At 37.9% G+C, this 27,848-nt stretch overlaps 1 protein-coding gene across 3 annotated transcripts in view; it reads left to right on the top strand.

The window, feature by feature from the left end:
• Positions 1-27,848, top strand: part of LOC123691396 (lysine-specific demethylase 6A) — a 40,795-nt gene extending 12,947 nt beyond the window's left edge. For all 3 annotated transcript variants that reach the window (XM_045635771.1, XM_045635787.1, XM_045635779.1), the window contains 8 exons: positions 12,533-12,840; positions 14,254-14,479; positions 15,677-15,934; positions 18,207-18,429; positions 19,094-19,153; positions 19,435-19,552; positions 23,338-23,473; positions 25,145-27,848. In XM_045635771.1, the coding sequence (XP_045491727.1) occupies positions 12,533-12,840; positions 14,254-14,479; positions 15,677-15,934; positions 18,207-18,429; positions 19,094-19,153; positions 19,435-19,552; positions 23,338-23,473; positions 25,145-26,678 (2,863 nt within the window). In that variant the 3' untranslated portion in view covers positions 26,679-27,848. The remainder of the gene's footprint in view (positions 1-12,532; positions 12,841-14,253; positions 14,480-15,676; positions 15,935-18,206; positions 18,430-19,093; positions 19,154-19,434; positions 19,553-23,337; positions 23,474-25,144) is intronic.

Here is a 27,848-nt window from a genome sequence, read left to right as displayed (position 1 = left end):
CAGGTGTAGCTTATAATATATAGCTTATAACCCAGGGCCCTTTCCCCGAGCGCTCTGGGTATGCCTAAATGCATTCTCCACAAAAAAAAAAAAAAAAAAAAAAAAAGGTGTAGCTTATCGCTTGTAGTAAATTGCACATATACTTTACACTTAAATAGCATTGTAGAATCTATTGTTTATTGTACTTCGTAATAGCCAATCCAAGGATCTTTTACTTATCCTAGTTTTTCCTACCGTCTAAGTACTTTTTCTTCAACATGATTTCTGAAAATTATTTTACTTTTTGGCATTTTTATTATTTTTTTTTCTTAACTGAATATTGTCTTAGCGGTTTACAGCGGATAAATACCAAGCTTTACAAAGTATAATCTGTAGTTTCGTATTTACAAGCTACAAATAAACGCAAGACAAAGCGAAGCAAGGGAGCATTGTTCCTTATTGTTCCATACGGGCCCCGTGGCAATTAGAACAGGTAGTTACGTATTTCTACGAAATCGTGAACAAGAATTAACTCAACCTGTATAGTCAGTCCTTAATGCAGCTGTACACACATATAACAATACAGTTTTAGTAATACCTCTTATTATTATGTTAGATCATGTTTCGCTTATAGGTTATTCTATTTGTAACACTTACTCCATGAAGTAAAGATGTAAATGTACACAGTGAGATACGATTCTTTGTTATGGACGATGAATCATGCCTAAAATATTTATTTACATAATATATTATGAAGTAGCTAACACGTAGCTAATATAAATATCGATAATATATTAAAATATACTACAAGTTTATCGAATTGCTACATTTTAGAATGATAAAATGAGATTATCATATAAGATTGTAATTTTTACGTGAAAAGAATTATCTCCGCAAAATACAATTGAGATGTAAGGCTACACGAAGCAATGGACGGTGTAATTTTGTATTGACTCAGAAGCGATGTCTTTGACATCTTATTTCACCCTTGGCCGTGTCAAAGCCCCGAAGATGTCCTGTAGTTTTCATAAATGGCAAGTTTTATGAGGGCCGGTTATTTACGAAGCGCTCGACGCGTGCCGCTCGTGCGATCGACTCGCAGATGTATCGTGCAACGCAACGCATCCGACCTTGCTCCTTTTAACGCTGCGCTGTACAATATTTTAATACTCGTTCTAGAATATCGACATAACTCATATCTGTAATTTCATAAACAATCTAATATATAAAAATCAATGCCACTTTTCGTTGTAATTCCATAACTCGAGAACGGCTGAACCGATTTCGATAATTCTTTTTTTATTATATTCCTTGAAGTACGAGGATGGTTCTTATGTAGAGAAAACGTTAATATGTACCACGGGCGAAGCCGGGGCGGACCGCTAGTAGTTTCATAATTACCTGTCATTTTATACTCACTCGTCGACTCGTCGTATTGTAATGTTAGTTACTTGCAATGTAATTTCAATAAATACTTGTTGACATTATACCATAACAAATGCTTAAATATGCGATGTATTCGTGCCAGTTATTCAGTACCAATAGTCGTTAAACCGGAATCCGTCGAGTACGTTTTGGCTTATTCGGAATAGATTTCCAGCGCAATGTTTGTACACAACCTACCTATCGCATGTAGCTCGTATTCGGCGGCGGTCTCCGACCCTAGATAAATAGTGCATCTATGCATCTACGGAAAATGTACGGGCGGATCCCATTTCCCCCTGCCCTCCTCACCGCGTGCTCCGCGTCACGTACGCATCGCCCTTTTACGCATATAGAAGCGCGTTAGAGAGGGGCCGCGCGCGCACTCTCGTCCTCTACCAACTCGCCCGCTAAGGGTACACGTTATTAGCTAACCCCGCCGCTCCCCTTGGCACATCACATTTCGCCCTTCAACGCTTTTCGTTCGTCTAGACGCGACGCTCTCCCGACGCAGAGAATAAATTCACTCAACATTACTCGATGCAACTAATGTAACATTACGTTTTGTATCTAGGTCAGGATTCAGGATCTAAGTACAGCATGGCTAGTACGATGGTGACTGCGCGCGGTCGTCGACACTAACGGGTCGCTATTTATACCTGCTTCGTAGTGCACCGGAACTCGCTCGATGCATTCACTGCAAGCGTCTCTTCTCTGCCAATGACCTCTTTAGCATGTTTAATACACTTCCTGAAACATGAGAGTTCAAAAGTGTTTATCTTAATATTTATTTCAATATCTTAATATACCTACCTCTTTACCAAGTTCTTATTTTGTCTGAGTTGCGAAATGAAGTTGTGGCAATTTCGCCCTTCGGTTTTGTTTAGGTTGCGTCATACACCGCCTACATCTGTAGGGCTCGCCACCCACGAATGACATGAACTGTGTCAAGCAGCTTGCCCTAGTTTAGTCATAACTAGAGTTTTTGTAAATTACGCCCATACTATTTCCGGATAACATTTCTTTGAAAATTGTTAAAATTCAACGCAACTCTTATAGTTCACACCTATGTAAACACATTATTAGTTATAAAGTTTACCAGTTTTATTTAGAATAAGCCTAGGTTATAGCAGGCAGATTGTTTACTAGAGGTAGTCATTTAACATCAGTTCCCTGCGTCTGCGAGTGGGTGCAAATGTATATTGGATCATTACTCGATGTGCGAGCGTTGGCCGCACTGGAATTTCCGCGAAAAAATCGGCGCGTCACGTTACCGCGTCACTGGGTCGCGCGACGTCATAGTACAAGGTCGCAGTCTATATTCCATTACCAATATTTGATTTCCTCATTATTAATTAGATCAAATGAGCGGGGCAAAACAAGAGAAATCGTAAGCAAAAATCTAAATTGTGTCCAGGGTCACTTTTTAATCCTGGACTTCTTGAGTCGAAAAATACACATTGCAATTATAATTGAGCAGTAAAAATAAGATATAATTCGCCCCATTTTTTATTACTTTTAATAAATTATTGCTAAATTGTAAAGTTTAGTTTTAGTTGGAGAATATGATAAAAAATGACTCACTATTTTTAATTGATATAAATTATGTCTTACAATAGATTATTAGTGATTGGAATGTGATGACAAATAAATCCGAGACTCAGGTCAATGGCATTCAACATGCCAAATCTAGTGATTACGTTGCAAGGTCTTGGCTAAATATATTTTAAATCGCATTCGTATTCAAGTTTAACAAAGCTGTCAATGGATTAGAAACGAATTTTATTATATCATGTTAGGAACGTCTTCCTATATTTGAACATGACCAAAATGCCCAATATCAAAAGTGATTGTGATAACAAACAAGTTCGCCGGATACGTTTTGCGTAGGTGAGAATTAAGTTATCTATTTTATACGCGAAATAAATTGTAGATAACACAAATTGCGTAAGTAAACACATCGTACGTAACGTACTGTGAAATAATACAGATAACACGATAAAACTGACTGTAATGCCAGGTTTTATAAAAATATTACATTTAAACAAGACATATAAAAGAATTGTTCCAGGTTATAAAATAAAAAATTATACAAATGAGTCACGGAGCATAGTTAACAATCCAACGTGATCCTCCACACATAATTATGATATAAGAAAGCTGTTCTCACGGATGTCGATTCGTGCTTATTTAGCTAGCATGTAAACTTGTACAATAGGCATTAGAAAGCGGGCGGTGACCACAAAAAGGGAGCATTGGAAGGGCTCCGTTTCGACTGAGTCGCTTCTTGCGACACGGTGTTACGGCACTATTGAACGATAACCTCTCCCCGCGTCCCACGGTCCACAGTACGCCATACCCCGTACGCAGAATCGCCAAATACAGACGCTATTGTATGCCGAACAATCTCTGACGTTGATGCCTTCTAAATTTTCACAAAGGGTTCAACCCTTCTAAATCGCAACGTTGGGGATGGGGCATAGTTTTTAATTTCATGCATGTAAATAAGTATTGGACTTGTTAGGACACTTGTGTACCGCGAGTTGCAGGGAAGTCGTCAAGGGCACTCTATTTTGTAATGTAATAATAGCGTTCAATGTTGAGCTCTTTTTATGTTAGGGGAGCATCGTTTTGCATAATTCTGTGAACGATTTTGACAACATGTTCGATTTTCAAAGCACAACATAATATTTTAACGTAATCTAAACTGAGGAAGAAACAAGAATTATAATGTTTATTTAACGACGACATAAAAACTCGTTCCCATAATACGAGGCGGCCGTATGTGATAATCTGTTGTTTTAAACATTTATAAAACAGTTCTAGAAACCAGTCTGATGAAGCTTGTATTTGTTGAACTCGAAGTTTTTTTTATGAGCGCATCGGGCGTGCATTTCTAGTACTGGTTCAGAATGCAGCTGTACTGAGCTCACTTCCTCATTGCACGGCCTCGCGGTGTCTATGCATTGCCTTCTGCACGTCTTATTTGTGCGTGTTTTATGCACATGTGTGAGTTCCTATATTTAAACAACGATGCTATTCCTTTTGAACACAATTTAATTCATATCTGTTTGCAGAGAGAATAAAATAAAATAGATTCTCAAAACCAATTAAATGATAACTTAACACAAAGTAACCTCTGCAAGTTAGAAGCCTGAAGTACCGTAAGGATGGCCTCTACGTGCCCGGTCACTGCGAGCGGAATAACCGGCTCGTATCTAATGTTTCCTTAGTTTAATGCAAACAACTGCCTTTCGATTCAATAACTTAACGCTATATTATTCTATGTCCGTTATATTACAACACTTCAACAGATTTATATGACACTTCTGTTAATGTTCTGGTATAGTTTGTTTATTGCACTTTACCTAGATTTATATGAATTTCGACTCGATTTTGATACATACCTATCTAAAGATTTGCTTGAAACTTTAAGCTTTATAAATCAACTATTAGGAGGTAATTTAAATTGTACATTTCCAAGTAAAGCTCATTTAGAGAAACTAATTGCTTTAAAACTGTAAGAATCCTTAGCAAGGTTCAGTTTATACAGGTCACGGCAAATATGCGCGGAACAACTGTAGCCATGAAGTTAGAAATACTCTGCTCATAATCCGAAATAGATATTGCATACGAAACTCTAGTATAATATGTTAGAGTATGAGTGGTAGTTATCGAATCGCACGAAAGTAGGTCAACTTGTATGACGGCAGCGATAAATGAGCCCTCGCTCGTTCATTATCAATTTGTGCAATATATGCGAGCCGCTGCTTTGACTCAAATACTATGTATTTCATGGAATATGTTAACGATATGACACGGTTCGATCCGATTATCCAGCTATCGATCCGGTGACGGCTAAAAGTGAAAATGTGGAATTGCAACTGCGAAAATGGTTCGAGGTCAATTCAAAATATGTATGATCTATATTATAAACGTTGCAAACTAAATTTACTTTCATTCCTGTTTGCATTGTTGGCGCAAGTATGTTTACATAAACAAAATGTTGCCACGGCGATTGGTACGGTTTTGTGTTTATCGGAATGCCTTTGTGTTGCAATTGTAGTTTCATTTGTTATATTTTACCTAGATATTTTATAGAATAATTGTTTATACTGGCAGTATTAACATTGGCTTTGTAATATTATGTTATTTGCTCGTGTTCTTACGATGTATTACATCTTAAGAACACGAGCAAATAACATAATCTTTTGTCTCGTTTTCCAATGGTCAAAACAGATCAATGTTTTATTTTATTTTTACTTTCTGGTGACTTCTTTATTTGAGATACTAGTGGTCCGCCCCGGCTTCGCCCGTGGTACCTACATGTTTAAACTATCCTATCTCTCAAGTTGGATCGAACTGCACATGGTGTGCGAATTTTATTATAATCGGCTAAGTGGTTTAGGAGTCCATTGAAGACAAACATTGTGACACGAGATTTATATATATTAGATTATGTATTTACAATACAGTGTCATTCACTTTTATGTGTCATGCTGTTGAGCTAAAATTATTTTGTACTAGCTGTGCCCGCGACTTCGTCCGCGTGGAATAACGACTGCATAGTAGTTACTACTTTACATACAATTATTTAGTAAACACGTACTACCATAAACAATTCATAGAATTGTTAATAGAATTTATTAGAAAGAAAGAAAAGACATTTAATTCAACACATATGAAAGACTTAAAAATAATAATAAAAACAGAGAATTAAATAGAAAAACACAGTGCAATATAAAACATTAATATTAATTAGGTGTGATTCTGTGTGCTGAACAGGGACACCACTCAGGAATTCTGCGGCTTAAGAGCTACAGCACTGATTTTCAGTGGTTCCCATGTTCTCAAATGACGCCTACAGTGGCAGAATGTGAAAAAATAGGAATAAATTAAAATAGATACCTATACACGTATATACACTACATAAATATCAAAATAAAACAAAATTCATAAATCAAAACTACAAATTATATATTACTAATCTAAGCTAAAAAACTTACGTACTTTCCGGAAATCCGGGGCATTTTCCGGGGATATCCGGAAAATGCCTGTAAAATATCTGGAAAATCCCCCGGAAAATGTGTGAAAATGTCCGGGAAATACCCGGAAAATATCCGGAAAATGCGTGAAAATGTTCGGGAAAAGCGTGGAAAATGCCTGAAAAATCTCCGGAAAATGCCAGGGAAATGTCTGGAAAATATCCGGAAAAAGCGTGGAAAATGCCTGGAAAATCCCCGGAAAATGCCTGAGAGATGCCCAGAAAATGCCCGGAAAATATTCAAAAAATGCGTGAAAATGTCCGGAAAAGGCGTGGAAAATGCCTGGAAAATTCCCGGAAAATGTCAAGAAAATGTCTGGAAAATGCCTGGAAAATCCCCGGAAAATGCGTGAAAATGTCCGGAAAAAGCGTGGAAAATGCCTGGAAAATCTCCGGAAAATGTCAGGGAAATGTCAGGGAAATGTTCAGAAAATGCCTGGAAAATATCTAGAAAATATCCGGAAAATGCGTGAAAATGTCCGGAAAAAGCGTGGAAATTGCCTGGAAATCCCCGGAAAAATGTCAGGGAATGTCCAGAAAATGCTTGGGAAATGCCTGGAAAATGCCTGGAAAATATCCGGAAAATGCGTGAAATGGTCCGGAAAAGGCGTGGAAAATGCCTGGAAAATCCCCGGAAAATGCGTGAGGAATTGCCCGGAAAATGCCCGGAAAATATCCGGAAAATGCGTGAAAATGTCCGGAAAAAGCGTGGAAAATGCCACTTCAAATTTGCGAATTAATTAAAGCAGACAAATATAAAAGTAAAATTAGGTATTTAAAATAAATAAATGAAAAAACTACCAATTACAGAAAAACTTCTTTTTCGGTTGAAAATTGCTGGATCATGAGTATAATTCTTTATCTCTTACCTTGGGCAGTCTGGAAGAGATCGCTAGTAAGCGATAAGACCGCCTTATGTACATACCGTGTTAATCCATTTGGTATGATTGTAAATATTTTACTTGGTGTGGTACGTATATCACCACACCGTACTCTGATCCCAGTACGATCTGTACCGCGATAGCCATAACGGTAATAAAACAATCAGATGACAGTAAAGCACGATTAAAAATCATACTTGTACAGTACCTAGCTGTGAGTGCAATATTTACGTTTCAAAATAACATTTTTTTTGGTACTAAAACGTAGGTAGATTCTCACGCACGCACGCTGATACGTGGTTGGCTGCCCCTTTTCTCATTCCCGAAAAATATCCTCTAAAATTACCCAAGATTCTTCCAATGATTGTACCATACGTTGGAAATTAACTTTAGTCAACAATTGACCACGCGCCAGGATACTTATTTCTACTACATTCTCATGCAATTCGTTAATTTTTATGAACATTGAATCTGTAAATAAAAAAAATGAAAAGATTACTTTACCTAATTTTATTAAAAAGCTACTAACAAATAAAATTCTATCAAGAACTAAAGTGACCTTCTTTGGGCGTTTAATATAGTCTTGTAAAAGTTATACATAAAAAAAAAAATTCATCATTTTCTTATTTTGTCGTAACTTCAATTCTAATTAAAAACATGAGTCTAACTATATAATTAATTAATAAAGAATAAATATAAAAGCTACAACTTACCTTTTGTGGGAACGCAAGAAGGATTTTTTAAAATGTCACAATTAACTGTTAATAGTGTCTTGTTTGACATCAAATAATAAACATCTACCCTCACTTGTAAAATTTTATTTAGTATATTCACATAAAATATAAGCACCTGAAGTGGACTCTGGGAAGACATGGGTTAAAAAGTTAAATAAATAAGTACAATTAAAAACCCCACCAACATCATATTATTTAATTTTTAATTATAAATTTGCAGAAGGAGCGTTAAACATGTAAATTGATTTGATTTTAATGAAGTCTCATAGATGGCGCTGTTTCAAATTTGTCTTTATACTACTAAGATTCATTAAACTGTTTCTCTGCCAAAATTACGTAAATGACGTAGTTTTTATAGTGTAAAGCTAGATAATAGCGTGGCTTACCCAAAAACAACATTTAAACATGAGTCTTTAGATTGTACGCTGTGTAATACACGGAATACGTTAGAAAAATAAAGGTTCACAGCTCCTCCCCCGGAGGTGATAGCATGATAATGTGTATATAAAAGCCTCACCCGACCTGTTAGTAATATTCATGCAAAATTTGAAGTCAATCTATGCGGTACTTTTCGAGATTAGCTCGGACAAATATACAGACAAACAGACAAACAGACAAACAGACAAACCGACAAACAGACAAAAATTCTAAAAACTATGTTTTTGGCTTCTATATCGATTATAGATCATGGATTATGTATTCTTTAAAAAAAATATTCAATGTACAGTTTTGACTTTCCTACGATTTTATTATATGTATAGATTGGCAACTGTTGGCTGTTCGTTCTTTCCGCGCGCCCGCGCCGTAGAAATAAATTTTACAGTTAAAAATGCTTTGTTTATTTTTCTTTCAGTTTTATGTCAATTGGTTCACCAATAAAAATAAAAAGTTTACGCAATAAAACTTTAATAAATATTTCTTATATTTCATCCATTAAAATTGAGTAGGTAATTTAAGAATTATCAATTGTTTATATTAGTTTTGTGTTTCGTATTTTTTAATTTTCTGCCACTGTTTAATGTGTTTATAGGTAGATTCATAAACAGGACCAAGGCTTTTATTGCACGTTTCAAATAAAGTTTGATAGATAACAAGCTAACTTAAATGCAGTTCGCGTTGCATACAGTTGCCACTTGCCGTGGCACCAAGGTCGTGATGCAATGTGGTCAGGTGAATTGTAGGTACGGTAACGTTGAATGCATCGCGTGATTGCGTCACGTTTATATTGAGCGTCATTACTCAAGTAATTTACTTTATTAATGGTTTTAAACTGTATCTAGGTATGTCATCTATGTTCTTTACTTCCGTTTTAGTTTCCCATTGTACAGCAATGTGTACTGTGTATATTTAGAAAATTGTCGTTGCCAACTGCTAGCATCCGCAAAATCAATATTGCTAAGTATACGCGCTTGTATCCACTGAAACGATCCTCTCCTTCAATGATAATAATGGACAAAAAATCAATACACTTTCTTAAAGTTAGCTGAGTTTGAGTTTATTGACTATTGTTTTTCAGATTGCATGAAATTTATCCATAACATCAGTAAAAAATACAAGCAATAAATTTATTTGTTCTAGATCTTAGAAGCGCAGCAAATGCTCGCAAAACATTGACCTCGGAATTTCTTTCGTGACCTGGTCAATCTCGTTTCAATCCCTCGCGTTAATGGGGAAGTGGGTTATTATTACACTTAACTAACATTCCCCTTTGGTTGTCGACGTCGTGGGAAAGCTTCGTTCATTGCCGCTAGCTACATCACGTGGTCTAGCACATGGGGCGCACCTAACGACTGCTTACTTCAGTTATGTAAAGTGTTATGCTGTGGCGAACGACGAATGAACTCTATAAATAGCGGTCGATCCGTCCTTGAGCCGCGCGAGTGCGCAGAAGTAGGTCAGGCCGAGCCGAGCCTCATGCCGGTGTTACTTCCTCCCCCACACTCCTCGTTCCCTCCCCGGCAACACCTCTCGTGTACCAACCGTACAGCTGCATGTTGGCAAAACGAGAGTAGCTTCCGTGTTTATTTGCCTCATTTCATGTGGGCGATCTAAATTGTACGTCTGGAAAATTTCTCTTATATTCGGTATGATTCTAATAGTATGACAAAGAAAAAGATCTATATCAAGCAATCTTTACTAAAAGGCAAATAACAGGTAACCGTAGCGCGTATCAAATGTTGTATCAAAAATAAATAATCTTTTAAAGAGACCCCGTAAGCCAGGTGCATATTCCACTATTGTCAATTTTTTTTTCTGGAGATGAAATATAATTCAAACGCATACATGTATTAAATCGCTCCTGCCATCTTATTACAATAATTTCGTTACCTGAACGTATTGATACCTCGTTTTTGCTGGCAGGTAGCCGGTCGGATTAAGTCCCTCGCTCGAGCTTAAGTACATAATGAATCTTTGCGATAATTTCTCATTAAAATAAATTCACCGAATCTTTCGGGAAATACAAATCTTTATTGAATAAAAATAAATAAAGGACGAAGAATAACATTTTCGGAAATTTCAACTTATTGTTATTTGTTACAAAGCTACACGTGTCATGTTATCAATTATTGTGATATCGAAGTTATTGGTACATGTTAGAATCTGTTTGTTTATTGTGATATTTATATGAGCGAGGGTTCAACCGGTTTTATATCAGAGTCCGCCTGATATTCTTATCTGCAAAGCCTCATAAATTGAGCATGAAGTGTTAAGTAAACATGGTCTCCCGATGGGTAATGAGTATACTTAATGGAAAAGCGTACGAGTGTAAGAACAATGTCATGCTTTCGAAGCACAAAAACATCATTTGATGTTCTGACACGATCGCCTCGCTCCAAACCTGTCGAGTCTGAAGTATACAATGCTCTTCGTAAGGGGAGGTTGAATTACACTTTTTAGACGGTCCGTTCTTATCCAACGAAATAGCATTGTTAGGATACAACCAGTTTATGACAAAGAAGTTTTTTTAATCGGAAATATTATTGTATGTATATTCTATACAGTCTTAAGGTGAAAAAATGACGTAAAACCATATTCTGATGACACAAACAAAAGTTTGTAAAAGTTCCTTCGTTACGTAAACACCCTTTGTAAAAACATTGTATGGCTTCTTTAATAAGGAAATCGGTATGAAGAAATAATATAATTGACAAGTACCTAACATAGCGTGATATTTACCAATTGTTAGTAGAGCCAAGTAGAGCGATACATGTGAATAAGTAATGTTAGATGGCATTAAGTGTATGTGAACGCCGCTGCGGGCGATGTCGGTGAAAGCTCTCGTCCATTCCTATACTTGTGTGCGTATATAATCGCCATTTAATTTGGTCGGTGGTATCGTGTACAGGACGCCACCTGCCTCAGTCCTTTGTTTCGACTTGCAAATGTCAGGCGAGGTCATCTAAATAAAGTTATACCCGAATGCGTCCGATTCGGAACGCGATCGCTGTCTAGACGTTGCGTTGCATCGTCCGATCGATTGCACGAACGAGCCTCAGACGGTCATCGACCCCGCGGGCGCATCGGTGACGTTACGCTCTGGTGATGCGCTCCTCAATAACCACGTCCACGGATGTTACGGACACGTCAATTTTTGTAACAAACTCCTGCGCCGCGCTGGCTAGATTCTTTTGCTTTTTGCTCGCGTTTTTATTTGATAGTTGAAAGCCTCCGTTACTTTACCTGAGGGCTGAGCTTTTATTCTTTACATAAATTCCATTACATCATTTTATGGAATCGTTTGGGCTGTATGGCAATTTCTCTGTGAAGTTAAACACAAAGATTTTAGTATAGTTAAGCTTAAATTATAAGAAAAAAATACTGTACCTACACCATTAACGTGCCGATGCGTGCAAGGAACGCATTTGTAAAGAACACCGCAAAAAACTTGCATTGAATGTTCCCGAAGTTTAAGGATCACTTTGCCTCACTGTTGTACAACAATATTATGGTTATTGTTGGTTTTGCGTTTGCTTTTATGATTATTGCTTTTTCTAGGTAGCAATGTACTAATAACTGCCTGACCTTCAAGGACATTCAAGAGCAGACGGCTACAAAGACATTACCCTCGGCTTTCCAATTTTTTACGTATTTGCGTTGTTATCTCAGGCAATTATCTAACTATTACAAACGTCACGCATAAAGAGTAAATATTTGTAAACGAGACACTTTTTTAACAATCACCACATTGTTTATTTATTATTCTTTACGCTTTACTCATTTATTTGTTTATTCGAACGTAACCTCGACCTAGTAGATATTTGTGGGTCAACGTTCATTTATCTTTCTCTCCTTGAGCCTCATTTTAATTGATGTATTCATTGATGTGTAAAAATTGTACAATGATCTTAAATAAGTAATTAAACACTATTATGGAAATAACCATGATTGTTACATTAACCTGCTCGACTACTATAGATCTAGTAGATGGTCTCGTGGTATGTTTACAAAGGGTGGTGGGTTTTTCCTACTAGGGCGACGAAGGCTCTTCAGATGGCGCTCTACGTGTCGCCGGGATTCACGCGGGCGGCCGATGCGCATCTCCGCTTGGCGCTTATGTTCAAGGCGCGGAGACACTGGGGCGCAGCCGCGGTCCACTTCAGAAGGGCGAGGCTCTCCCCGAACCAAGACGCGACCTTCACCAGACTCGAGCTCAGCTTCCACGCTGCTCACTTGCTGGAAGCGAGAGGGCTCAAAAAAGCCGCAAGAGATGCCTATCAACGACTTCTCAAGGAACCTCAATTATCATCCACTCTGAAAGCGGACGTCTGTCGTCAACTAGGTAAGAGTTCACCGTTAAACTTGGCTATAGAAACGGATGTTTTAACATAACATTCCATATGTACACCGCCTATTATGTTTAAAAACGTCAGATTGCAAGAATCTTGGCGTGGGAAAATGTTGGGGTTATATGAATCAGTTGCTCAGCATTGAAATGTATGAAATGTAGTAACATTCGTCATTACGAGTGCTATAAAGTATAAACAAACATTACCCTCGTTGTGCTTCCGTGCACAGGGATGCTTACCGGTTATGGCTTAATGTTATTCAACATACATAATTGTATGGAGTATTGTACATGCGAACTGGTTTACCTTGTAGAGAATGTTCATAGCATGAAACATTTCCGAATATTTCTAGGTCATTATTACTTTCTTTATAGCTTCAATTATCGATGTAAACACATGTTTCTTGTCGAAATCAGCAATAAAAAAAAACCCAGTTATGTTGTAAATGTGCGTGTTTTAAAAGGGGTTGATGGCAGATAGTGTTTCAATGTGTTAGCATATTGTATTTTAGAACTATTGTTTGTTACAAGATAACACTTAGATTTGACTTTAGCGAAAAAATGGAAAGGCACGAGAGAGTAATAAATAAATAAGCATTTTACTTTCACGTTGACCTTGTGTTTCGCAAGAATTTATATGTATCAGATAACAATGTGAGTCTGGTGACCTTAAATTTTTGGTAGGTTAGATAGATGTCAGGAACAATAGAAACGTATATTTAAGGAGGATATTGTAATATTTGATACTTGTCTACTGACATTGTTACTATCATAGACAGTAAACCAGTACTAGAAAGAGATATATAATAAAATTCTAAGAGCATTCGATCAATCTATACATATAATAAATCTGTAGAAGGGTCAATTCTGTACATTGAAAATATTGAAAAAATAAATACCAGGGGGTGTTACTGGATCGATACCAAACCCAAATATGTGATTAAAAAAAATTTTGTCTGTCTGTCTGTCTGTATGTGAAGGCATCACGTGAAAACTAACGGTTCGATTTCGATGAAACTTAGTATAATTATACCTTATTATCCTGGGCGTAAAATAGGATACTTTTTATCCTGTAAAAATACGTAGAAAGAAATTAATCTTAATTTTTCAGTTTTATCCATAGACGCTGTTCTGTAGAACCGCGATCAAACGTTGCGTATTATTATAGGCCTATCCGTATTTGGGTCCAATAAATATTTATAAGATGTCATTGTCAGAGTTAGTGAAAATGGATAAACCATCCACGCGAAGACCGACATCCGCGCGGACGGAGTCGCGGGCGGAAGCTAGTTACATATAAACATCTCCAGGATTCTTATACCACCGTTGCGGGTCTCATTACAAATAGAAATACTAAAGGATTACGTTTATTTGAAAGAGCATTCGATCAATAACCAACTTATGCAGGGTGGTTATACCACCGCTGTGCGTCTCTCGACGAGCCGGCAGCCCGAGCTCGGGCGGCTATCTGGTGCCTGCAAAGGGCGGTTGCGGCTGAACCGGAGTCCGGTGCCGGGCTCTACCTCCTCGGGAGGTGCTTCGCGGCCCAGGGCAAAGTGCACGACGCGTTCATTGCGTACAGGAACTCGGTGGAGAAGTCCGAGGGCAACGCTGATACGTGGTGCTCTATTGGGTGAGTTTTTTGAAAAGAATAGTAGTAATAGTATTAAGTGTACGAAATAGGTTCTTTTTTTGGATTCGTTTTGAAATGATTTATCGTGATGATCGTTATCTGGGTAATGGCTTTGTTTCATGTAAAGGGGTTTTCTAAAGGTACTCTCGGAAATGCAGATAATGCAATGCGTGAATACCATTTTTTGTTTTAAATTGATCACGATGGCTGTAGATGGTGTGGAATAATGTACTTTAATTAATTATTGTATATACAGATGTGAGATGATACAAGAAGAAATATAATGATTGATTCGTTAAATATCGCTTAAAAAGGAAGCAAAGAATTCATCAAAGTATGTACGGAATATTTTTTGTTTTATGTCTCGTTACCTTTATTATACATATATTTTGTCACATATTTGTATTGATACTACAAAAACTAGTAATTTCAGTCAGCTTAAATAATTGACCGGTTAATTGACAAAAAATCTATATTAATTAGTATATTCGAAGTATTTTATTCAAGCATAATGATAATCTGTTTTTGTTCAAAATTACCATGTTATTATTTGCATAATTTTATTGAAACTGATGCTAAGGAGATTAATTGCGTCGCTGCCAAATATATTCACATAATTAAATTAATCACTTATTTAACAGGCATGTAGTGTCGAAGACAACGAAGATGGTATAAATTTATTTTATAATGTTACAGAACTGGAATATATTCAAGTGTTTCATATCAGTATTCCCACGAATTAATTTGAATGTTTGATAAAATAATTAGGCACGGACATAAACGATATGTGTATTCGCGGACGGACGTAGGATATCGACACCGATTTGTTTTGCGTTCTCACGATTTATTGTCCAGTTAAGGAGGCAACAGGAAAGACGTATTTCTAGGATATCGGTTACTGTTACATGTGAAAATGTTGCAAAAGTAAGATGATATTAATTCGCATATGTAAATAGGTTTGAATAGGATATCGGAGTCATAAATCAAGAAAACAGCCTGATTTTTACACTGTTTTTACAATTTTGTCATGAAAAAAGGGTGAATTTACACGCATTATAAGAAGGCAGTTTTTGTTATTTTACAGTTGTATCTTATTTAACATTCATCACGTTTTGTAGACATCAGTTTCATTAGATCATGTTAGGTTAATATCTACTCTGATAAAGCGTGTTAGCTAACATGACTCTCCTCCCATAGCGTGCTATACCAGCAGCAGAATCAGCCCATGGATGCGCTCCAAGCGTACATATGCGCGGTGCAACTGGACAAGGGCCACTCGGCCGCGTGGACGAACCTCGGCAGCTTGTACGAGAGCTGTCAGATGCCGCGCGACGCGTTCGCGTGCTACAACAACGGGGGCTCCGCGGCCACCGCCTCGAATACGGCCCTGAGACAGCGACTCGCGTTCCTGCGGGCGCATTTGGCACACGCGCCCATGCCGTCCGTCACTGGCAAGTGAGTATGCGGTGGTGGGTTCAATGCGGTGGTGTTAATGAACTTTCGTGTGTATTTTTGAGTTACGAACAGGGTTGGGAATGTTTTGTATCGGATTGTTGTTGTTATTCCAAAAAATGTATATTATACGATACGTCAGTAGAAAAAATGGCTTCTAATTTTAATGAGAATACTAATTTATAGTAATTGTACGTGGCTATCAGATTAAAAGAATTGTATTTTTACATTCGCTCCCAGTTTTTGCACTTAACGAATAATATATTCTTTCTTTATCGCGTTCATAGTTAAAACAAAAACGACGCGTATACGAAAAAAATAAATGAAATAGTTGGAAGCGTATAAGGACATCATAATTTACCATCATTTAAAAAATGTGAAGTAAAATATTTTTTAATCGTGCAATTAACCTATGCGAATAGGTTTTTTGTCCTTTCATTAAATGAACGAATACTAATTGTCGTATGAGCGAGTTTATTTCTCACATAAAAACTCTAGTTAGTGTGGCTGTAGGTTTCCGTTATACGCTTCATCTCTATGCAAATTATACAGACTTTGATAACTAACATTATAAAAACTATATAAAATCCTTGAAGATTATAATATTAAGCTTAATATAATTGCAAATTGCAGAAACATTGTACAGGATTTACTAAAATGTAGAACTGAGAAGATGTAGAGTAGTTTCAAATATTATTATGTACCCTTGTACAAATTTCATCGCATTTTAATATTATTAACTTGTTCCTGACAATTTGTTAACAACTCTACAAAGCTGCAACGTTTTTAGTGTAATTTGTCATAAAAAATATTCTGTAATTTGTATGAAAACGAATATCTTTAAATCTACAAATTGCATGGACGATGTTCGCGATGTGATTTGTGAAATTTCAGTATGTTGAAAATTAAATTCTTTTAACTGTTTATTGGAGCTTACAAAGTAGTTAATAGATTTCTTTTTATATCATTTGTTACACAAGCTGAGTACAAATTGCAAATGATAATTAATTAATGTTGCGTATACTATTTATGCAATGTATGTTTTTACATAGACTTCCTTTTAATATGGAATTCTATAAAGAAAATACTTTGTTGATATTTATGCTATATAGGCATACTTTGTTGATATTTCTTTATATGGCACATACAGTTCTTAGTAAACTAGTAAGTTGCTTTTTAATCTACATAATGTGGCACTGAACTATATGTTAACATTATTATACAATAGTACACATGTCTTTACATAATATTAACTTTATTTAACATGCGGATACTTTAGCTTGATTTGTATGGATAATTATTGGTAACAAGTAATAACTGCGTTAAAAACAACCGACTTCAAACTTGCACTTACATCATTTACAAATACAGACAAAAATGCTCATAAAATAAAAACTACTGGGCCTATCCGAATAAAATTTTTATGGGACCAATTCGACACCATCCCGCATCTAACAAAATCGAAAAAGAATAACGTAAATCGGTTCAGAAACCTCGGAGTAATCGGTGTACATACATTAAAAAAAACTCCTTTTTTGAAGTCGGTTAAAAATATTTAATACAGAAAAAAATATTTTCATCGATGTTTCCGTGAACACAATGAACAAGCTTATAATATCTAATATTAGATGATAATAAGGAAAAAGCTTTTCAATTATTTTCCCCCATATCGTAATCGCCTTTACTCAAAAGGGCATTAAAGTACTCAATTATATTATACCCACACAATCCTCTAATTAGGCCTTCATATATTTGAATGTTCCGTGTACTCTATTATATACATATTTATGTATTTTATCATTCCAGTCGCACAAGTCGGCTTCATTAGCCACCTCCTCTCTTTTTAATCGTCTTTACTCGAAAAATACATCAAAATACCCTTATTAATTGTTATAATAATATATAATCTATTAATTTCTGTAAGTGTGAGTGAATCCCTCGTGTATTTTAAGGTTCCGTGTTATAATAATATATATTTATTCCGCCTAAATTTCTAATGAATCTTAAAATGCCTCATGTATTTTTAGGTTCCATATACTCTACTAGCTGTGCCGCGCGGTTTCACCCGCGTGGCTCCGCTCCTGTTGGTCTTAGCGTGATAATATATAGCCTATATTACTCGTGGATAATGTAGCTTTCGAATGGTGAAAGAATTTTTAAAATTGGTCCAGTAGTTTATGAGCCTATTCATTACAATCAAACAAACAAACAAAGTTTGCCTCTTTATAATATTAGTGTAGATTACATATTTACCATACATTAATCTTATTCGTAGACGACGTCCACTGCCATCTATCGAAGAAGCGTGGAACTTACCCATATCTGCGGAGATGTCATCCCGGGCGCCCAAGTCCGCGCCACCCCCGTACCCGGGGAAACGGAGCGGGAGTATAAGTAGCAGCACTACGCAAGAGGAACCGATCCCACTGACTCCGAACCAATTGCAGACGTTGCAGCACTTGCAGAGGAACTCGCATAACTTGTCGCCGCACCAACAAGTATAACTTTGTGATTTTTTTTAATTTTTTGTGATTTTTTTTGGATTTTTTGTGATTTTTTGTAGAGATGTGTACTGCTGGAATGGTTTTGAACAAATTAAGGGAATAGATCTTATTTTGAAGCAATAGAAAAAAATTCTGGAGATATAATTTAACTTCATTATCAATAGATTGTATAATATTTTGATAATTCTGTTTTGTATACTTACGTCAACAGGGCAAAAGACAATCTCGCCTGGCGATTTAATAATCTTTTATAAAGTCTTTATTTAAAAATAGACCAACTTATTATAATATTTTATTCCATACAATATCGTACCAAATTTCATATGTATCGATTTTATCCGGTAACAAGATGCCCAATCAATTAGTGAAATTGATCCTCTCACTCGCTCATAAGAAACAAATTATCGACAAACCCAGACCCTCTTGACCCGCGTTCCTTTGGGAAAGTTGTATTACGTTGTAAGTCAATTAGTGGCTTATTTATATAGCGTTGTGTTTTATGTGATTACGTTTGAGTGTAACTTTATTCGTTTCCATGTATCTTGTGGACGTTTATGCACTTTATGAATATTTGCTAGCAAAAATATTAGATAGTATGTTTGTCATTTATCTATTGTTTTACTTGAAACATGGTAACTATAATATTGTATTGTTACAGGCGATGATGCAACAACTTCTTCAACAATACAGATTGTCACAAGCGGCGAGATCGCGAGCGGTTTGTATCTAAATAAGAGAAAATCCTTATCCCTCCTCCCCCTTTAGTATTAAGACGGCGGCAGGTTTTTAGGTCCATAAATTTAAGAACGTTATTTGAAAAACTATCTTGAACAAATTTGTGCTTTTTTTTGAACATGGCAATTTTATTATAGTCATCGTCTATGTGAATTTGAATTTCGAACGTAGACAATTTTTTTTTCAAGATAGTTTTTCTTTTTGAAATGTCAAATTTGAATTTGGAACGTGTATTTTAATTTGTTTTTTTTTTAATGTTGCCAGGTAGCGAAAAGCGATAGCACCGCGACGAGCGGTAGCGACAACGCGGAGTCGCTGGCTGAAGATTTACTTAAGAAGTTCTCAGATACACAACCAGATATAAAGAAGGAGCCAACTATGAGTGAGTAATACATTAAAAAAAATAATATATGTATGAATAACTAGCTGTTCGCCGGATGTAATGTATTTAAAAAAAATTGTGGATAAAAACTATCCTATATATTCTGTCTTCTGGTGTTAAACTTTTAACCAAATCGGTTTAGCCGTTCTTGAGTTACAGTGTAAGTAATACCATGGATAGACACGGTGTAGAAAAATATATTTGTAAGTACATGAAAAATGTATTTACAAATAGTGGACTGTAAACAATTTTTGAATAGATACATTGAGATTAATGAGCAGTGGTGGCTCAGTGGTGAGACCTCGGACTTGGAATCGATAAGTCCGAGGTTCGAGACCAGGCGAGCGCGCAGGAAATAAATTGATTTTTCAATTTATCTGCGCAAGTTGTAAATCACCACTGCTCGAACGGTGAAGGAAAACATCGTGAGGAAACCGACATGTCGAATAATTAAAAAGTTCGACGACATGTGTCATCCGCCAACACGCACTTGGCCAGCGTGGTGGATTATGGCCTGTAGCCTCATAGGAGGCCCGTGTCCCAGCAGTGGGAACGTATAATATGGGCTGATGATGATGATGATGATGACATTGAGATTAAATACAAAGATTGTAGTGTAGATCTAAAAGTATTATTAAGGCAATGAGAAGTTATTTTCAAATAGGTTCTTTTATAATTTCAATGACCGTATTAAGTTTAAACTGCAATCAATCTAATCAAACAATAATTAGAATAAGTTCCACCCTTCCTGGCAAATATCGATTTATTTCATACCAACACAAATTGCTTGCGTTTACTGTATATTTTCAATTCATAATTTTATTTAACGGGAAGGAAATTCATTTATGTATTATCGACGTGATTGTTGAAGGAAGGGTTTTTCCAAAAATTTAGTTTTACACTATTATGTCCCTGATATTCGAATTAGAACATGACTTACTTGACTTAAGGTCCTAAGAACCCTGTGGCCTAATTAAAATTAGGTGTTTTTTTTTAAAAGAACAATCGTAAATTTTCTTACACTTATTATTTTATAAAAGGAATAATTTAAATTAAAAACCTTATAAATATTTTGAAATGGAAATTGAACAAGAATGCACGATTTTGTTTCGGTATTAACTCGCATCAATACAATTTCCTAATTTTCATATATTTATACAGATTACTAGTGGTCCGCCCCGGCTTCGCCCGTGGTACCTACGTGTTTAAACTATCCTATCTCTCAAGTTGGATCGAACTGCACATGGTGTGCGAATTTTATTATAATCGGTTAAGTGATTTAGGAGTCCATTGAGGACAAACATTGTGACACGAGATTTATATATATTAAGATTTAAAATATATGACAAGTTGTTAAAACGCGCGTACTCTATTGCAATAAAAAAAAATATTCAATACCGTTACCGCTAACATACCATAAAGCATTTGCTACAATATCTATGTGACCCCATTTGAAAGCCATATAAGTTAGAACCATTTTCTGTTAATCCGTTCTTGGTCATGTTGAATCGGGGCAAAGCCAAATAAGAGATAGAATAAGGAACAAATACTTTGTATTATAAAACATATTTTAATTTGATTTATAAGAGCCAGTGTAATAAAATAAAGAACAATGCGTTACATCAGAATTATCATATTTAATAATTTTAAATTAAATTAACGATATATTCACTTGGAAAATAGGAATTATTTGTTTCATTATTTATCAATAAAATCAGCGCAGTATCGAATGCGATACTTCAAAATCAGGTCATTACAATTTATCAAACTGAAATTCAAATACATATCTATTAATTATTTAAATTGAATGTTTATTTAAATCAATATTATTGTGTTGTTTACGTTTACAATATAAATCCATTCATAAATATCAATTAACTAGGTTTCCGCCCGCGGCTTCGCCCGCGCAGTCAAAGAAAAACCCGGATAGTTCCCGCTCCCGTGGGATTTCCGGGATTGCGTCATTTTCCCGGGATAAAAAGTAGCCTATGTACAGACAGACAGACAGAGTTACTTTCGCATTTATAATATTACTAGCTTTCCGCCCGCGGCTTCGCCCGCGTTTTCAAAGAAAAACCCGTTCCCTTAGGATTTCCGGGATAAAACCTATCCTATGTCCTTTCTCGGGTATCAAAATATCTACACACCAAATTTCATGCAAATTGGTTCAGTAGTTGAGGCGTGATTGAGTAACAGACAGACTGACAGACAGAGTTTTCGCATTTATAATAGTAGTATGGATTATATGCTCTAGTACCTAAAGTGATTGAACACACACAATGTGAAGTCACAAACACAGACATAAAGCAAACATTTTAACACAATTGGGATACGATTTCCTTTTGTTATAAGTAGCTCTGAAGTTCTCTGCTGATTGAAATTTGAAATAGTATACGTTATGTAATCGTAGTGATATCGGCTATCGCGTAAAATAGGTTCAATGATAAAATTATTAGAAATGTTGTAACATCGGGAATTGTTCGATATGGTTTTGTAATTATCATGCCGTTTGTTTAGATAGTATTCGCGGAGTTTTTATATACATCGTAGAGTTTAAATTAAAAATTATACAGTGACAAAATCGTGTCTTTGGTACAATGTTGACGTTATATTATAATTCGTTTGACATGAAAATTAAAAGTGAGTATTTGCCGTTCATAAAAATTAAAATTTTACGTCCATACTCGAGTGCTTTTACCAAATAATATAAAACAAAGTCGCTTTCCGCTGTCTGTGCGTTTTCTTTAAAACTACGCAACGGATTTCGATGCGGATTTTTTAATAGATAGAATGATTCTCGTGGAAGGTGTTAGCATATTAGGCTTTAGACAAGGCGGGCGAAGCCGCGGCCGCTAATAGTTAAATGTAATTTATATAAATTGCGTGCTACAAGTGCGTGTGAACCCTCATATTGCAGGCGATTCGGTCTGTTTATCGCGATGCAGATTGAACGAAACACGAGTTTCTTTAACATCGCGACACTCGGATGCAAGCTGCGATTAACACGCCCGTTCAGTTTCCCTACGATGTAATTGGCGTGTGTAGATAACGTAATGTAACATGCAAGCGCAGTGTACTATTTTTCTCTTTAAAATAACTTTTCTTGGGTTTAAAATAAATGATTTTGTGGGAACAATGTAAAAGTAACTGTGAGAGGAATGTTTTTGAAAGAGTGGCTAATTAGTAAGGTCTATGACATGAAGTAAAGTAGGTAATTATTATGATAGGAATAGGAAGTATTCGTAAACAGTAAATATTTGCATACATTACAATATTCATAACATGAAGTATATGTGTAGCATTTTGTTATGCACATTTGTGAATATATTAGGTGTTTGAGTTTTATGATTTGTGTAAGTTAAAAGATTTTATACATAGCGAAAACACGGGAAAGTAATAAATTAACAAGAACAATATGCAATTTAAATGTATTTGAAAAAATATAATTTAATTTTAATATTTCCTTCACATACAAAGTAGGTATTTCAAAACATTAAATTTCTAAAATATAACAGTCAAAAGTTTGAACAATATTAACAATAGGTATTTCACAATCATCAATATCGCTGATTCTGTTACATTAATATTTATTAATTTATTTCATGGAATATTTTTCTTCAATATGTAGACAGGCCAAAATGAAAATCTATACAGATAAATTCGATACATTTTATGGCCTACCTAAAAAATATGAGGCAAATTTTATGGCCAAAAAAACATATCCTTCCCCTTTAATTAAACTCACCCATAACTTCAAATAGTTAAAGTTCAATTTCGTCCAACAGAATCAGGAAACAACAGCGAAACGGTGCTCGGCGGGCGCCAAGCGGTAGTGAAGCTAGAGCCGCTAAAGACGGACCCGCTCAAGCCGGTCACGTTCAACATCAGCATGACGGCCAAACAGATTTTGGACGCTTGCAAGTGAGTATTTGTTACTAAAAGGGGGTTTTTAGGTGCTGGTTGCTGATTGGTGGGCTTTGGGCGGGATTTTGTGGGTTTTTGGGGCATTTTTGTATGGTTTTGGGTTGTGTAGAATTAGGTGCAGAAGTTGGAGGCATATGACTTCGTAGATATAGTTCTTAGGACGCTTTGGAATTTTGTAAATGATTAGAATTGACGTGACTTTACAATTTACCTTATAAAGACAGCGTGGTTTAACTATTTATTTGATTATGAAGTGATGCAAAGTTATTAGGAAATTAATAGAAAATTTTAGGAGCAATTTGTCAAAATATAATGCTTGTTATAAGACCTTTACTGATTTATATTGGACATAATAGAACTTCAAGCTATTAAATGAGTCTCATCATGTTCGCAAAAAAAAAATGCTAGGATAAACAAATCCTATGTATTATAATTCTAATGTGTTTTCCCCATACTCGACACATATTAATATAGTAAACCGAAAACTGGATGGTTGTGAGTATTTTAGAGGTATACTGTCGAATATATGCGTAGGTTTTAAAGGTAATAAAATAAATCAGAGTCATAAATTGTGTGATCATTAACTAATTCACTAACTCTTATACTAATTACTATAATATGCAATAATAATATAGTATAAAATGTTATTGTAAGATAATGGAAACAAGCTTGCTACAATTGAATATAATTCATAGGTCTCCTATACAATCGTCAGATGCAATTTCACCAACTTCACACAAAGTGAAGCAAAAACGGTAATTAAAGTAACTATAAACTAACAACATTCATGCATCCTGAGATTCCGAAACTAAAATTGGAGATGAGATGAAAATATAAACATATATAAAGAGATACAGATATAAATATTACGAAAAATATTGGAGAATCAAATCGGAAAAAAAAACAATAGTAATCGTAAGAAAAACACAAAATTTGTATACTTGATAAAAATGATTAATATGTATGATAATTGATAAGTTATAACATCGTTTTAATGTACACTCAACTGTATTACTTATTAACTTTTTCATTACATTTTAATGATACTATTTATGTATTATATTTGGGTAACCTTCACCTTAATACCCTACACGGTTCCATTGTGAACAAATTTTATGTACAATTTTTTTTGTATATTGATTACGAATTAACATTATTTTATACAAAAGTAAGGAATTACATATTCCACGCGTTTCGTATCTGTTTTTATATGCTTTGCATTTTTTAATTGTTTGCCACGATGTCTTCAAAACTGCCGAGAATCTTGCCGGGTCTGCTCGGTAGATGAGTTCCGAACCGGCGTGTAGATTGTAGATACCCTCCAATCGATCCCATGCGCTTGGTTGAGCTTATTTTTATTGATTTCTTTATTTTTTTGGTAATCAGATAGAATCGTATGTGGATAGATACTTATTTGTTGATGGACGGAGAGGTATACATAATTACAAAATATGCTATAAGAATTAGTAAAGTTGATCAATTTTATTGTAGTAGGTATCGATTTAGAAAAGTTTGTAAATCGAAGCTTTTCCGTTACCTATAGGACATACGACATTTTTTGTGGGTGTAAATCTGATTACCGTATGATTTCAATGATTTATTAATTCGGTGGGTTTTTATTTGAAATTTACTTTCGAGCGGTTTACTTACGAGCGACATATTTTGCAGGGATAACGCGGGGTCGGCGTCGTCCTGGTCGGTGCTGGGCGAGGGCGCGGGCCCGCCCTCGCCGCCCGGCGTGCCGGCGCCGCGCCTGGCGCCCGAGCAGCTCGCACCGCCCGCGCCCTTCGTGTACGTGGAGTCCAAGCGCGACGCCTTCTCGCCGCAGCTGCAGGACTTCTGCCTCAAGCACCCCATCGCCGTCGTGCGCGGCCTCACCGCCGCGCTCAAGCTCGACCTCGGCCTCTTCTCCACCAAGACGCTCGTCGAGGCGTGGCCCGACCACGCGGTCGAGGTGCGCACGCAGCTCATGCAGTCGGCCGACGAGAACTGGGACCCGAGCGGGCGCCGCCGCGTGTGGGCCTGCGCCTCGCACCGCTCGCACACCACCGTGCGCAAGTACGCGCAGTACCAGGCCGGCTCGTTCCAGGAGTCGCTGCGCGAGGAGCGCGAGCGCGGGGCCGGCCCGCCGCTCGCCGGCGCGCTGTCCGACTCGGACGGGCGCGAGTCGGGCTCCGGGCCCGCCAAGCGGCGCCGCGGGGCGCGCATGCTGCGCTTCGGCACCAACGTGGACCTGTCGGACGAGCGCAAGTGGCGCCCGCAGCTGGCCGAGCTGCAGAAGCTGCCGGCCTTCGCGCGCGTCGCCTCCGCCGCCAACATGCTGTCGCACGTCGGCCACGTAATCCTCGGCATGAACACGGTGCAGCTGTACATGAAGGTGCCCGGCAGCCGGACGCCCGGCCACCAGGAGAACAACAACTTCTGCTCGATCAATATCAACATCGGCCCGGGGGACTGCGAATGGTTCGGCGTGCCGGACGCGTACTGGGGCGGCGTCAAGGAGCTGTGCGACCGACACGGCCTGTCGTACCTGCACGGCTCGTGGTGGCCGGACCCGGAGGAGCTGCGCGCGCACGGCGTGCCCGTGTACCGCTTCACGCAGCGGCCCGGCGACCTCGTGTGGGTGAACGCCGGCTGCGTGCACTGGGTGCAGGCCACGGGCTGGTGCAACAACATCGCGTGGAACGTCGGGCCGCTGACGGCGCGCCAGTACTCGCTCGCGCTCGAGCGCTACGAGTGGAACAAGATCGAGAACTTCAAGTCGATCGTGCCGATGGTGCACCTGACGTGGAACCTGGCGCGCAACATCCGCGTGTCGGACCCGCGCCTGCACCGCGCCATGCGCCTGTGCCTGCTGCAGACGCTGCGCGCGGCGGCGGGCACGCTGGCGGCCGTGCGCGCGCGCGCCGTGCCCGTGCGCTTCCACGGGCGCGCGCGCGGCGAGGCGTCGCACTACTGCGGCGCGTGCGAGCGCGAGGTGTGGCACGCGCTGCTGGTGCGCGAGCACGAGAAGCGCCACGTGGTGCACTGCCTGGCGTGCGCGCGCCGCGCCAGCCCCACGCTGCAGGGCTTCCTGTGCCTGGAGGAGCACCACATGGAGGAGCTGGCGCAGGTGTACGACGCGTTCACGCTGCACCGGCCGGCCCCGCAGCACGCGCCGGCCCCGCAGCTCGCGCCCGCACCGCCGCCCACGCCCGACTGAGCGGCCCGGCTGCTCGCGCACACCCTTTCGGTTTAAGTTTCCGGCTAGGAGCACGCTAGTTGAATCCCCGACGACCAACTGTAGTGATAGGCGTTTGTCGCGATCTATTTTTAATACCCGGCGCTCGGTTGTAAAATTGTTACTCGAAATTAATATTTTTGTGGACGACGCGATTTTGTAACTAGATAAGGTTTACACTTTACACGCTCCTCGATCACTTTTGTAATTGTGAGAGATATTCGTAACGACGAGTCAATTCGACGGCGGATTCGCCGGCCGCAGTAGGTTAACTGTTAGTGTTAGCGGCGACCTCCGTCGGCGAGCGTGGGACGGTTTCCCGGTTAGCGGGGGGAGGATTCTGTGAGGCGGAGGTCGGCCCGTAATATGGTCTCATGTACTCGAGTGTTCACCACGTTAAGTGTATTATTTTTGTATAGAAGCATATTTATTTATTTCGTCTGTACGACTCGTTCGACTTCAGTAGGGTAGTCTGCATAGCGAATTAGCACTAAGAGAGAGGCACGGAGAGGCTCTGCGTTTTAGGAGGGTCTGGCGAACAGTGCTGAAATGTCCCAAAGAATGTTTTATACTCGCGTAGGCAAATTGGGGAATCGCACTTTCAAACGATTATACTTGTTTGGGATCTGACTGTATTAAATTGTAATGGACGGTGGGTGAGCCGATTTCGTGACGCTAATATTAACTTATTCGGACGTGGCTTTTATTGTATCGAAATGAATGAAATGTGTTGGTCCGGTACAAATTCATCGTGCATAATATTTAGGTGAAAATGCTAAGTTATATTTAATTTTATTGCATGTTATTTTTAATTTAGCGTCTGTGAAAATCGGCTTTAGTAAAATTTGGATTGGATTGTAATGAAATTAGGCGTAATTTTTGGCTCGATGTAAATTAGAATGGATAGATGGATAGTAAAGGAAAGCTCGCTCTCGGCGCGGTGTCGTTATTTCTTTGGAAGTTTTATGTATGTTGTGAGATTCGATGTTGATTGTGTTCTGAGCGCCGAGAGCCGAGACGCAGTGGTGGCATACGGAAGTGTTGGATTGTATAGCGAATACCGGTATCTATAAGTAATTATAACATCACTGCCATGTATGACCTTACTGTTTATACTGTAATATTAAATTTTTATTAAACATGTAATATGGA

Source organism: Colias croceus, chromosome 1 (genome assembly GCF_905220415.1).
Source record: "Colias croceus chromosome 1, ilColCroc2.1".
Taxonomy (NCBI): domain Eukaryota; kingdom Metazoa; phylum Arthropoda; class Insecta; order Lepidoptera; family Pieridae; genus Colias; species Colias croceus.
Note: the sequence above shows the minus strand (reverse complement) of the source record. Positions and strands in the feature narration are given on the sequence as shown.